At 36.5% G+C, this 14,981-nt stretch overlaps 1 protein-coding gene and 1 pseudogene across 2 annotated transcripts; one reads left to right on the top strand and one right to left on the bottom strand.

Moving 5' to 3' along the window:
• Nucleotides 1–3,575: 3,575 nt before the first annotated feature.
• On the bottom strand, nt 3,576–4,560 carry LOC100786736 (short-chain dehydrogenase reductase ATA1-like; annotated as a pseudogene).
• A 1,535-nt stretch (nt 4,561–6,095) lies between these two features.
• Nucleotides 6,096–9,161, top strand: LOC100786212 (pentatricopeptide repeat-containing protein At3g02490, mitochondrial). Of its 2 annotated transcripts, none has more exons than XM_003530419.5 (2): nt 6,096–8,196; nt 8,334–9,161. In XM_003530419.5, exon 1 carries the CDS (start codon nt 6,239–6,241, stop codon nt 8,126–8,128), a length of 1,890 nt encoding a protein of 629 aa, XP_003530467.2. In that variant the 5' UTR covers nt 6,096–6,238; the 3' UTR covers nt 8,129–8,196; nt 8,334–9,161. The 2 variants fall into 2 exon arrangements, with proteins under 2 accessions (XP_003530467.2, XP_040874374.1); XM_041018440.1 differs by having other exon boundaries at nt 6,122–8,196; nt 8,570–9,161.
• The last annotated feature ends 5,820 nt before the right edge of the window (nt 9,162–14,981 follow it).

The following is a 14,981-nucleotide window of genomic DNA, read 5'->3' as shown; positions in this document are numbered from 1 at the left end:
TGGTTTGTCATGATGGTGAAGTGGTGGCCTAATAAATATTGATGCCACTTCTTCACCTCCGCCGTGATTGTTGCCAATTCACGGACATATGTGGAGGCTCAGAGCAACTTCGGGTAGAAGGACTTGCTAAAAAACGCAATTGGATGGTTTTGTTGCAAAAGAACAGCCCCCATACTGGTCTTTATGTGTTCGTCTCGACTACAAAGGGAACGAAAAAGTCCGACAGCCTCAAAACGGGTGTCGTACAAAAGGTCTCCTTAAGATTGCGAAAGGCCTGGTCTGCCGTGGCTGTCCATTGAAAGGAATCCTTTGCCAACAGAGCAGTGAGAGGCGTGGTTAGTGTAGCATAGCCCTTTATAAAGTGGTGATTAAACCCCAAAAGCCCCAGAATGCCCCGCAAGGCTTTGACAGAGGTGGGTGTTGGCCATTGATGAATTGTTTCCACCTTGGTTGGGACCGGTTCGACCTCTTGCTCTAAAACAATATGACCTAATTATTCAACCTGTTGGGTTGCTAATGAACATTTGGGTAATTTAAGGAAGAAACTATGATCTTGCAATGTCTGAAAAGCAATCTATAGGTGCTTAACGTGCTCCGAGAAAGACTTGTTGTAGATCAAAATATCGTCGAAGAAGACAATGATGAATTTTCGCAAGTAGGGGCCGAAGGTTGAATTCATAGTAGCCTGGAAAGATGACGGGGCGTTATAGAGGTCGAAGGGAATCACCAAGAATTCATAGTGGCCATGGTGAGTTCTTAATACCGTTTTGCTTACGTCCATCGCGACCATCAGAATTTGGTGATACCCCTGTAGCAAATCTAGCTTGGAAAACCACCTCGTGCCGCCTAACTCGTTTGATAATTCATCAATCGTGGGAATGGGAAAACAATCTTTAATGGTGATTGCATTCAAGGCCCTGTAGTCTATGTAAAATCGCCAGGTCCCATCTCGCTTTTTGAGCAGTAAGACCGGTGAGGAAAATGGACTAGTGCTTGGGAGGATGATGCCGCTGTGAAGCATGCAGGCCACTTAGGATTCGATTTCTTGCTTTTGGAAGTGGGGGTAGCTGTATGGGCGAACATTAACGGGGGAAGAATTTGGGGCAAGGTGAATTGAGTGATTGGTGGTGCGGGAAGGTGGAAGAGAGGTTAGTGTTTGAAAAATGAAGGAAAATAGGTTGGTCAATTTGATGATGTCTGGGTGGACGATTGGTGTAGGTAGGTCTTGAGAGCAAACCCGGATGTGGAAGTACTCACTGGCACTCCAGGTTTGGGTTAAATGGCGAAGCTGAGGTGGAGAAATTACCGTTAATGGTGCATCGGAGTCGCCCTTCAGTTCAATCAAAGTTCCTTCATAGATGAACTTCATAGACAAGGTACTGTAATCAGTCATCACAAGTCCAAGGGATTTAAGCCATTGGACCCTTAAGACAACATCGGCCCCGCAAAGAGGAAGGACATGAAGGTCCACCGTGAAAGCTCGGCCTTGTACATGCACCACGACATCGTGGCAGACGGTGGAGCTTTGAACTTCATTACCATTGCCGATGAGGACACGCAGAGTTGGGGTAGGTTGGGCTATCAGGCCAAATGATTTGACCAAGTGCTCCTGCACGAAGTTATGCGTGTTGCCTTCGTCGATGAGAATCACGATGCGGTGGTGAATAATCCGACCAACCATGCGCAGGGTCTCAGGTGTGGTGTGGCCGGAGAGGGCATGGAGACTGATTTGGGCCGGAAGTGGGTCGAGTTGTGTTGCGGGTTATGTTTGGGTCATGATTGGGTTAAGTAATGGGTCATTGTGGGTCGGGTCAATTATTTGTGGGTACGACGTGCCTATTTTAGGGCTCAAGGTGTCATTCTCATGCTCCTCATCTACGACGAGAAGGAAAAATCGCAAAGCACAACGATGTCCTCTCATAAATTTCTCGTCGTAGTAGAAACACAGTCCCCGTTCACAGCGACTTGCAAGTTCCTCAGGTGTGAGGCGTCGTACTGGTAGAGGTGGGGTTTTAGTCGGAGATGGTAAAAGAGGGAGATTAGGGGTGGCTAAGGGTACAGGGGTTGGTGCGGGTGTGGAGGGTTTGATCATCAGAGGGAAGCGACTGTGAGGGCCCTTACGACATTCAAGGAGTTTTTCCTCCTACAAACGAGCCAAGCCTGCATCATGCACCAAAGACATGGGTTGAAGTACCTGCACTTCATGGCAAATGTTGGGGTCAAGACCCGATACAAAGCAGTTCAAAAGAAAAGAAGGGGGCAATTCTATGATTCTATTGGCGAGGGTTTCAAATTGGTTCAGGTAATCTTGGACAGACCCTTTCTGTGTGAGTTTGAAGAGGAGTCCTATGGGATCCTCGTATGGTGAGTGGGCGAAACGCGCTTCAATGGCTCGTAGAAAACCAGGCCAAGTGGTGAGTTGATGATTTCGCATAATCCATTGAAACCACGCCAAGGCCGGCCCCTCCATGTAAAACGAAGCGATTGTAAGCCTCTCAGGTTCAAGTGTAGCGTGGTATTCAAAAAATTGTGTAATCTTGAATACCCAACCCGAGGGGTTTGAACCATCGAATCATGGAACGTCGAGTTTCATTCTGGATTGGCTAACTGTTTGTGGATTTGGTGTAGGGATAACGGAGGAAGACGAAGGAGATGGTGAATGATGAGGATTGGTTTCGAGGGCAGTAACACGAAGGAGCAGGTCATCAAGTTTCTCAGTGACATTTGAGGCCAATTTAGCTAGAGCTTCCTCCAATCGATCCATGGTTGATTTGGAGTGAGTGGATTCAACCATCAATTCAATGAAAGCACCAAGTTGTTTTGGGTCATAGGCACAATCAATTCTAGGATTCGAGGCCTAGAACCTCTAGAACATATTAAAGGAAGGAAAGGAAGTTTGTATTATTGTCTGTTCATTGAATTACATCCCTCTCATATTTATAGATGTTCTTATACAATTCTGGATGAAATTTCTTAACAGATTTTGGCAGCTTGTGCCTTGGAGGAAAACCAAATTACTACCAGGAGACAATATCTAACAATACAAAGATTTAGGATATTCTGTTTCTAGAAGACTAGTGCCAGTGCATCCTTACTTCATTGCATAGTCCTTCAGGTACTGAGGCTTGTTCATTTTCCTTTTTGACTTTTTACATTCTTCCTTGTTTGGTTCTTTTGTATGCTCTGTTTTTGCTGCCTCTTTTGCATCTTTCGTTGCTGCATAATGCTCTATGTTCTGCTCCACTTCCATAATAGGGAGAGTCAAATAAATGTTGAAGATCAAGGCATGAAGCTTTGTACATTTTAAAGTGCACTTGCATATAAAAAGATTAATGGAAGAAAAGTTTGCCATAAATAATTATTCAAAGTCAAAAGTGAAGATTGGAGAACTAAAATGTACTAATTAAGATGTTCTAGCCACCATTGATGGTGTTACCAAAAACACTTCAAAAGAATTGATCAAAAATGTAAAGTCATGCAAAGGCCCCAGAAATGTGAAGATTGGCATCAAGTTCCTGTGTTTCCTTTACAAATGACAACTAGATTATTTATTGGTAGTTTCATAATTCTTCTCATCATTTTAGGTTTTGGTACATGTAACTCATTCTACTATCAGCAGAGGTGTGTCCCCCATCCACAAGAAGATTGTGTGTTGTTATGAAGCCAGACTCATCACTAGCCAAAAACAAAGCAGCATGTGCCACATCTTCAATGGTTGCACCTTTCCCCTAAAGCAAAATTGCCCTGCTCCCAATCAGTTCCTTCAACCCTTGAGGGTTAATATGACCATGAGCAAACCTTCTACAAGCACTTAGAAGCATCTCAGAGGGGACCCCATGTGGGGAAATGCAGTTAACACGAATCCAATGCTCTCCCAATTCACAGGTACCACTTCTCACCAACCCATCAATTGCTGCTTTTGTCATTGTATAGCGATGCAAGGCCAATCCACCCATGATGGATGCAGCACTTGAAGTGCATATGATGGACCCTCATTTGTTGTTGTTACCTTTGATCATTGCCCTTGCAGCATGATTGATTCCATGAAGGTTGATGGAGAACAAGTGCCTCACTTGGTCCATGTCAAGGGTTGTGACGCTTCCCTTAGGGCCTTCAATTCCTGCATTGCTGAGCATGATGTCTAGATTGCCCTTCCATGATAGTGCAAGGTTTATGGCTGATTCAACATCATCTTCCTTCGACACATTGCAGTGTATGTAGCGGCCACCAATGGATTCAGCCATTGTGGTACCTAGATCATCAAGCACATCAGCAATTACCACATGTGCTCCAATTTCAGCAAACAGTTTAGCTGCAGCTGCCCCAATTCCTCTTGCACCACCAGTTATAACTGCCACCTTATCAGCTAGCCTTAACAAGATATTAAAAAGATGATTCAATTACACAACAAATGCTTTGCATATCATATGATGATATACTGATTTGCAGGAAAATGTATGATGATAATCTCAATACGCAACAAAGATTATTAAGTACCGACCCCTTTGTTGATGATTTTTGAGTTTCTATATTCTGATCAGTCACATGTTGTGGCTCCATTTTATTGTATTCTTTTATGCATCATTGTATTAAGCAATTATATATTGATCAATTTGAGTGCTGCAAAGAAAAGCCTCATCCCTTGTGTAAACATGCTTACAGTACCTTATAACTACTACTCAACTGAACTCACTTCTTTTTGTTTGTATATATTTTATTCTCTTCATCCCATGTTCTTGGTTCATTTAATTTTATCTAAATCTCATAACAAAAACTTCTGAAACTAAATACAATAACATCAAACGAAGGCAAAACAATATAATGCAATTTATTTTAACCTTCAAAAAAGGCAATTGCTCCATTTATTTCATGGAAAATAATTAAAATAAAGCGAGGTTGAGAAAATATTTGCTTCCTTTGATTACAATATTTTATTTATAAACACCTTTTTTTGCAAACATCAAACACTTTAATCCCAAAATTTATCTTTGACTTTTTTTTATAAATAAATTAATCTCTTAAAATGCAAAAAACTCATTTTATTTCCAAAGTATCATCAATGGTGATAATATATTTCCAAGCACTATAAAGGTTAATCATACGTTGATTCATGGGAAAGACTCATAAAATTGATATTTCTAATATTTCGAGAATAGGATATTTTTTTAAAAAAAATAATTAGGTGTTAATAGATCATATAATCATATATTATTGTTATCTGTGATAAAATTATTAAATTTTATAATATTTACTTTTTCTGATAAATGAGTTTTATAATAATTATTTTAAGAGTTATATAAAGATTTTTACATTCATTCTCATTAAAAAAACGTATTAATATATTCAACATCAAATATTTGCAAAAATTAATTTAAAAATATTTTCTCCTTTTAATTTAATTTTCCTGAAATAGGTTGAACCCAATGGCATGGACAAACAGGCCTACTGTTTCTCCCAAATTACTAAGCCCAAATCAAAATCCAAAAGTACAAACGTAAAAAAAAAAATAAAGTATCTCCTAAAACCGGGTTTTTATTTGCTCACTATGCAAATTGCTCACCATAACATGGCAATTCTAATTTTGTGACTTTGGCGTTAGCATGACAATCAATTGACTAGACTAATTATATTATAAAATAATTAATATTATTATAAATAATATTAAATTTTTTAATGTATAATATATATATAAATTTATATAATAAATTATGTGATATTTAATTTTTATTTAATAATTAATTTTCTTACCTATATAAATTGTAAATAAAAATTATAAATTTAATAAAAATTTATATATGTAAAAAAGTATATTATTAATATAAATTTGTTAATGTATTTTTTATTTTATTATAATTAATTTTGATCTAATAATATATTTTATATATATATAAATTTTAAATAAAAATAATAAGTTTTATAAAAATTTATATATATAAATAAATTAATTATTATAAAATTTATTAGGTAAATTTATATATATATTAAATATAAATTAAAAATTTTAATATTATATATAAGAACGTTAATTATTCTGTAGCATAATTAATCTGTTAATTAAGTTTATTAAGTTTCATGCTACTATCCCAAAAGTGACAGGTTTGATTCCTGTTACCGGCTTATTTACAATGCGCTCAAAGAAAAACCCCTAAACCCTTGTTAGCGTTTTTCTTTCTAACACTCAAAATCTCGATCCATTTCGTGTCAAATCCCAATCCCTCGATTCGTTCGTGTTGCAGCAATGAGACACCAATGGCGTCTTCTCCACCACCTTCTCCGTTTTCGCGACCGCATTCTCAATCACTCTCAGGTACTTCCCTCTTCCTCTTCAATCCCTTGTCGTTTTACCGCCAATTCCACGTTCCAGTTAAACCCTAGTTTCCGTCATTTTTCTTCCGAACCCGTTCTAGCACAAGCCGACACTGACAACCTCCTCGTCGTCGACATTTTCTCCAAACCTGCGGATTCCGAGGACTTCAAAACCCTCCTCGATTCGAATCGCGTTATGATTACCCACGACGCGGTCCTCGCAGTTCTGTGGAAGCTAGATTCCAACGTCGAGGCGGCGCGGAGGTTCTTCCTTTGGGTTTCGGAGAACCACCCCGAGAGGTTGAGCTCCAAGTGCTACAACTCGATGCTGCGCGTTTTGGGGACCAATGGTGTTGTTCACGAGTTTTGGGACTTGGTTGATGTGATGAAGAAAAAAGGGTATGGTGTTTCTAAAGGTGTGAAGGAGATAGTGTTGGAGTCTTTTGAGAAGGGTGGAATGGTTGCTGATGTGGCGAAGTTGAAGGGTTTGTATGATAACTTGAATGAGAAGAATATTGCTATAGTGTGTAGGATTGTGAGGAACAATGTGTGGGATGATGATGTTGAGAGGCAGATTAAGGACTTGAATGTAGGGTTCTCCGGTGATGTCGTTAAGATGGTTTTGGAGAGTTTGGCTTCGGAGCCAGCGAAGGCATTGATATTTTTCCGGTGGTTGGAGGAGAGTGGGATGTTTAAGCAAGATGGGGCAACTTACAATGCGATGGCGAGAGTGTTGGGGAGGGAGGATTCAATCGACCGGTTTTGGAAGCTTGTTGGTGACATGAGGAATGCCGGGTTTGAGATGGAGTTTGAGACCTTTGTTAAGGTTTTAGGACGGTTTTGTAAGAGGAGAATGGTGAAGGATGCTGTTGAGCTTTACGAGTTTGCTATGACTGGTGTGAATAAGCCTACGGTGCAGTGCTGTGTCTTTCTGTTGAGGAAGGTTGCTGCTGGGAAAGAGTTGGATATGGATTTGTTTTTGAGGGTTTTAAAGGTTTTTACCGGAAGTGGGAATTTGTTGACCGATTCTATGGCTGATGCTGTGCTGAAGACTTTGACAAGTGTTGGTAGGACTGGAGAGTGGAACAAGGTTTTGAAAGAAATGGAAGATTGTGGGTTTGTTGCAGGTGGTAATTTACAGAGTAAAATTGCCTATAGACTTGGTGCTGCAGGTAACAAGGAACAAGCTCACGAGTTCATGAATAGAATTGAGGCATCTAGGTCTAGTCCAGACCGCAAGACATGGGATTCTTTAATTGAGGGGCACTGTGTAGCTGGGAACCTTGATAAAGCTTTTGAATCTTTTAAAGAGATTGTTGAGAAAGAGGGGGTTGCTTCTGCAGGATATTCTTTTGATGTGTTAATGAATTCATATTGCCAAATGAATAGGGCAGTAGATGCAAGCAAGATTCTATGCCGACTAGTGAATGAGAAAAAGTTAAAGCCCTGGCATTCTACTTACAAGCTGCTGGTAACTAAGTTATTGGTTCAAGGAGGATTCACAGATGCATTGAATATTTTGGGATTAATGAGAACCCTTGGATTTCCACCTTTTACCGATCCATTTATTGAACACTTGTCAAAGAGTGGAAGTGGCAATGCTGCTGCACTGTTTCTCAAGGCAATGACATCAAAGAGGTTTCCATCTACATCCATGTTTCTCTGCATGTTTGAAGCCTTTTTCAAGAACGGAAGGCATGAAGAAGCACAAAATTTCCTCTCTAAGTGTCCACGCTACATCCGCAATCATGCTGATGTCTTGAATCTCTTTTGTTCCATGAATTCCAAAGAAGCTGCTTCTTCTGGTATGTTGGCTGCTTAAGTTTTCAGAATATATCTGATGTTGTACTCTTCAGAAGTATCTGCAATTGCATTTGTTTGGAAATTTTGGTGAGTGCTTATTCTTTTTTCCTTCATCTAAATTAGTGAAAAAGAAGTTGAATTTTTCTTTGAATAAAGCCAAACAAACCAAAATTTTTTACATTCTATGATTTTTGACATATGTACCTCATAATTCTTGTCTACAGCATCATTATTGATTGAAGGACACCAAATGAATGCTTTGGTTGGTTCTTTGACATGGGTAGACTTTGTAGTTCGATGCATCCTGGTTTACACGGTCTTAATTAATGTACATTGTAGATTAAAGTGATGCTATATAAGCAACATTTTACACACAAAAAACTTGCAATTCTCCTCATGAGATTTACTTCCAGATTTGTTCAGTGTTATCTCACATTTTTTTGCACAAATGCTCATGCAGCTCTTCTGTATTGCAAACGTGTTTCCTTCAATGTTGTTTGAACAACATTATTAGTAGATTAACACAACCTTTAATATACCATGCAGACTTCATTTGTTATTGGACTGAACCCTTTTCATATAGGATAGTCGGATACTGATATTTTTCTAGTCAGGATCACGGTAATGCAACAAGATCAAGAGTTGTTGCTAAGCTTAATTAGTTGTTTCTTAGCTTGTTTTTTCTGTTTCTTGACCATTTACATGGGTCCATGAGGAGTCACAATCGTGTATGAATTGGGGGATGGCATGAGTATAATACTGTTTGAACCAAGACAATAGAAATTGTTGTTTAACCCGATAGTCTGTGGATCATTTTCTAATAATCACAATGCCGTCCTTTGAAATCACTGATCATTCTGGGTTGCCTTTATTCCTTTTTCGCTTGCTCTTTTGTTTCTATTTTTAATGCTAGTTTGTTGGTTTTGTTAAAAATGTCCTCGGGAAGGATTTGAACCTGTGATCTCTCCCTCTCCCCATCTCCCTTCACCTTTAAGCCCCCCTCTTGCTCTTGGCTATTCTTTATTCCTACTTATGACGTGTTCATCTAAATACATACGTTGTCCAAGATATTTGATGGTATATAAGGCATCGATCTATGTTAACTTCCAAATGGGCCTTAGCGTTGTACTTTTCTAACTATTGTCTATCGATGATTTTATGAATGGCAACTTCATGCCAAATTGCAAAAGCGGATTTGGTTTAATGTCACTTTACGTGATCATAAACGACATGAAAATCTCCAATTCATTTTAATGGCTGATGTGAGGACAAGAGAGCTGAGTTCTTACTCAAGTCAGGAGAAGACGGCTTTTACTTTCAAGGGGAAAAGTTATTTCCTATGTCACCCACTCGTTAACCAAATAAAGAAATAATCACTCATTTTCCTCCAGCTCCCAAACTATTAACGGTCATTAGGGTTGAATAAAAAAACATTTATTACGTTGGTGTTTTTTAAGATTTAGGAACATTACTTTAAGAGTGTGTTTGAATGAGGGAATTTAAAATTATGAGAAATTTTAAATTCTAAGAATTTCAAATATTTCAATTGAAATTTTTTTATTTTCAAATTTGTATTTGGATAAAAAAAATTAAAATTGTGAGAGTAAAAGAAAATGAATGCAAAGAGAAGAGAAAATATAGTTGATGCGCTTTCAAATAAAAGAATAATAATGATGCAGCATGAGAAGTCGTAGGGGAATCGGGATACAGCGGCATACACCACCACACTCGACCACAACATTCAGTCAACAACGCAAGGTATGACTCAGACCCTTCGTGTCGACGAGCACCTCCATCGCCTGATGGATAGCAGCATCTGCTCTCCTGACTGACGGGTGTAGTTCTACGTGTCCTCCTACACCCACATTCGAATGATACTCCACGATCTCAAACGGTGTTTCTTGAAGAAGAGGATCATCAGACGGTGAAAGAGGGGATGAAGGTTTATAAAGGAAATATGCGAATGTTTTAGAAGATTCTTCTATTAAGAAGAGAATTTCAATTTTTCATATTTTAGAAGGAAATTGAAATTTCACATTTTAAGTTATTTAAAATTTTGTTTTAAAATTCCAAAAATTTAAATTTTTCATAAAAAAAACATTCAAACAACGAATTTTAGATTATAGAAATTTAAATTCTTTGATAAATTACTTTTCTTGATTAAAATTCTCTATTCAAACGCACTCTAAAATTTAACTTTGAGTATTTCTTTTTCTAACCATTACTTCTGTATATTCCAGTTAAATAATATAGGGTTGCCCGGTTCCTCATTTTAAAGTTTCATACTGGGTTTCACAAATATTGGCCCCATTGGTAGATCCCTTTAAATCTGGTAGATGTAATCCGGCCTGTGGGGGATGAGGTATATAAAAGCACATTCTTGAGGAGGAAGCAAGAATTTCCATTTTATTGACTTTGCCGATATGGAATGATATTGAAACAACTCACACCAGTAAAGGAAGGTCATATCATATCAATGCCAATTTGCATCAATGTGGAAACTTAGTACAAAGTCTTATTTCAGGTCGAGTCGATTATAGTTTATAAAATTTTAATTTAATTTATTTCAGGCGGAGTCTTATTCATCCAAGTTTTGTATTTACTAAACATTGTTCAATAGATAAGATACTAATAAAATTAATATTTTAATTTTGAAGATTTATTTTAGTAAATCGAAAAAGTTATAGTATTGTGAATAATGTTCCGATCATTACTTTTTGGAAGCAATTGAATGAGTAAAAGATGTATTGGAAAAAAGAATAATTTTTTTTAATATTAGATTCTGATTTATCCTTTAGCACTTCATTCGATATCTTCGGTCCTTAAAATAAATTAAAATAATCCATATTTGATGAAGAAATTAATAAATCACTTAACTCTTCATGACTTCCAATACTTATATGATACACTTGATTAACTCTGGTCCAGTTCAATTTTTCAAATCAATGGGATGATAGTATGAAATATTAATATTGATTACAACAACAATCAAGCCTTATTTCACAGGGTGAAAATACTAAAGTTGATTAAAGGAGGATAATGAAAAGTTAGCAATAAAAGAATAGAAAGTTAAAAACAGATAGGAGTTTTAACAATGAAATGGAAAGGGGAAAGAATGAAGATAACTTGAATATTAGAAAATTTTATTTTTTTAGGGGATAAAAAGTTTATAAAATTAAGTAATAATAATAATTTTGATAATAGATTTATAAATTTAATAATGAGAAATTATTTTAAATAAATTTTTCATTAAAATTAATAAGAAAAATAAAATAAAATTTATTAAAAGTATAAAGTTTTTGAAGACCCTAAGGTAATTGCCCTATTTGCTGAAGGCATCTCATGGTCGATATCCACAAAACTCAATCTTTTTTTGAAGTATTCAGTTTAATTTTTTTCTAAACAAGAAGCGTTTTAAACTTAAATGTAAGATTAATTTTGGGAGATAATTTTTTTTTTTTTTTTGCAGAGGAGATAATATTCTTAAACGAAGCAAAAGAGAGAACTTTAATTATTATTATTTTTTTTATCCGTAAAAATTGAATATAATAACAGAGATTTAAAACACTCACATTATTTCAATCAACTAGAAAAATGAAAATACCAACAAGCTATTGCCAAGTAAGAGAGACGTGAATATGTGTCTTTTCCTCGGTTGTTAATTGTTTTATTCCCAACCACGGACCACCCTGTTTCTTGTAGTTCCAAAATCAATGACCCTAAACTATGTTTCTAAGTTATAACCACAACCACATTCTTCCTTTCTTTGAAAGCAAAGTAAGGCTCTTCCCTTTATATGGTGGCCAATACTTTGAGCACAAATTGAGGCTCGGTATGATAGATAGTACAATTAATCACTGCATCTAAAACTAACGTTTATAATGTGACACTTTTTTCGTTTTTTTTACTTTCCTCCAACATTGCCTCAGAAACCGTGTTTTTATGTTTCTCAAGAAGAAAAAAAAGGCATAATGTGGCTTGCCATTGCACCCTCCCCTGATAACAACAAAAAATGTAACAATGATCAAACGAATGGAATAATAAACTAATAATAATGTGGCTGGAAAGAAGTTCCCTAACTTGCAATCAAAATTTGATTTATTTGCCATCATATTGATAAAGACTTTTGGGATAGTTCTAAACAATGTTCTTTAAGTTCAAACTCTGATGCATTCCTTATGAAACATTCTGTAATGTATTATTATGATATATATAATAACTATGATTCTAGAGTCTGGACAATGAAAATGTTGGGGTTTGTTGTCCTAAAGGAGATCACAACAATGCTGCTTGAGACACGGAGGTCATTTTGGTTCCTATCTGCATCAAAGCCTCCAAGGAAGTGAGAGAGAAAGAAAGGGTTGTATGTATGTGGGGGGGACCAAATCATGCATATGCTTTTTGTTGTTCATGCATGCTTTGAGACTGCTAAAGTGACTGTCATGGGGAGGGAAGGGATTTTTAAAACTCGCTTTTTATTTCCATTTTGTCTTTGCAACAAGCATGCGTGTGGTCTTTTTCTGCTCTTTGAATGCCATTTTGGCAACCCATTCTCTGCTTCATTCATTGCAATATATCCCATGAGGGCTTGTTGATGCTCTTTGCCTAATAACAGTATCTTCTTTTTGGCACAGAAGGTAACTTCGTAGTTAATTAAAATATAAAAAACAGGTTAGTCCCTTAGATGAATCTCAGTAAATGAATTGATAAGTCATTGATTGTTGGCTAGAGGATAGCTGGTGCCATAAGACTCCTCACTATACAAAAGTACGAGAGAGGGTCACTATAAGTAGCCTTACCCTTATATATGGAAAAAGACTGTTTTCAGATTCGAACTCACGACTAACCAACTGATCACCAATGCACAATTTTTCAATTGTATTAGGGCTCACCAAAAAGAAATATGATAAAGTGAAAGACAAGCAACTGGAATGTTCAATTTTTCATTAGCTTAATTAAAAATTGAAATCTCTATTTGCATATTACAAAATCTAGTAGCATACTCATCATTAGCTTAATAATATGCAACTATAGATTTCAATTTTAAAATGTGTCTCACCCCTAAGTCACAAACAGAAGAAGTATGAATATTAGGTGGTTTATTGTGTTTTGAGAAGCATATAGAAAATGATACTTCAAGTAACATATTCTTCATTTGTTTGAAAATACCTCATTCTTCTGGATTGTTTGGCTAAGCATACATCATTTTCATTTCTCAATCCGTGACAGCGTTGCCAGTCTGATAGCCAAAGAAGTTGAATGAGACTTATCAACAAACAAAACGTGATGACTGAAGAGTTGAATGTGACCAAAGAAGCAGCACAATGCTGTATTATTACATTATATTTTTTTTATATATTCATTTTATTCCTCAAAATTATTTGCCTCGGCATCAAGTGCTTCTTTGAAGGTATTTTCCAAGTGGATATGTTTCTTGGAGCTTTGTGCAGTTGAACCTTTAGTCCTTTGGGACGACTTACAGAACCACAGATAAGAAACAAAAGACAAGTTATATTCTTACAGAAAATGTGACAAAAAATTCCATCATCTCGTGATGATTAGTAGCTATTGCTTCCCCCAAATCTAATGCGCATCAGTTCAAAAGGCCAAGATGGGACCAAACCTGTGGAGAAAGAATTAATGCGTGCATCATAAATTGAATATGAACTAATGGTATTAATAACGGTTAGGCTCAATTTCAGCTAAAAGGCTAACTAATCAAGTATCAGTGACCCTTTTTAGATTTGGTTCACTTAATGGTGCAATTGACATGACTACTGATAACTGATGGTTTATGTTACCAAAAACCAATTCATAATGTACATTATGAATAACATAATGGGCAACATATATTACTTTCACGTGACTCAAAATGACAGTACATACAATACATGTGACTCAAAGTTTTGGCTAGCTTAGCTAGTTAAGTCTCTCGTAATAACTGAAAATTACATTCAGTCTCTAATTGGATTTAGAAAGGCAATTAATTAATTACCTTTTATTCATGTCACCCGTGCTGCTAAGATTAGATAACCACTAACAACATTCGTGTAGTGCTGCTGGAATGGAATCCATGTAACAATTTTAATCATGTCTATTCAAACCTTGTCGCCTGAGACCAAAGGTTTTGAGTTTTCTTTAGGGGTGGAAAGCAGTTTAAATGCTTCATATATATAACGGCTTCTTGTATAACTGCTTTACTACAATACAATATGATTCTATAGCCAATGAATGTGTCTTTTGACACTGTTACCAAGTGAAAATAGCAGTCTTTATTATTTGAAAAAGCTTAGGCCACAAATTCCCTAGTCTTATATATTTTTTTCCCTCACAGGTAGGTATTTTCTGTTAGAAACAATTTTGTTCGAGACTTACTGTGGATATCTCTCCCAACCATAATTTAAGCTGTAGTTCAACACGTTATGGGAAATTAACCCCTTCTGCTGGTTCCAACTCAATGTGCTAGTTATACTTGTAAAAATGATTAGAACTCACTAAGCAGGCCTCAAAATGTTTTATGCTGATCAGCATTTGGTCGGCGATGTTTTTTCTTTAATTTACAAAAGGAGGCAAAAAAGAGAAAAAGGTGAATTTGGATAAGGGAGAGAAAATCATTGTTTGGATGTGGTAAGAAGTGAAAGATGAATAATGCAAAGGACCAAATAGTGAATTATTGTGGGGGGAGTGTACAGGTATAATATAAAGTGGGGTGATCAGTTTTTGGAATCTTTTCAAGATGTTAAAACATCATTCTCTCAAAGTAAGAAGAAAACGGGACACTTTGTAGTAGAGGGCAGAAAAGGGAAAAGTGGAAAATAGGACAAGTTGTTTCCTCAATCAAAATTTCCCTAACAATGTTAGCTCCATCACTG

The sequence above is a fragment of the Glycine max genome, chromosome 8 (genome assembly GCF_000004515.6).
Source record: "Glycine max cultivar Williams 82 chromosome 8, Glycine_max_v4.0, whole genome shotgun sequence".
Taxonomy (NCBI): domain Eukaryota; kingdom Viridiplantae; phylum Streptophyta; class Magnoliopsida; order Fabales; family Fabaceae; genus Glycine; species Glycine max.
This window is presented reverse-complemented; position numbering and strand designations above follow the sequence as displayed.

Excerpts from the sequence above, each read along its gene's own strand:
- LOC100786212 (XM_003530419.5), top strand. The coding sequence starts at position 6,239 with ATGAGACACCAATGGCGTCTTCTCCACCACCTTCTCCGTTTTCGCGAC.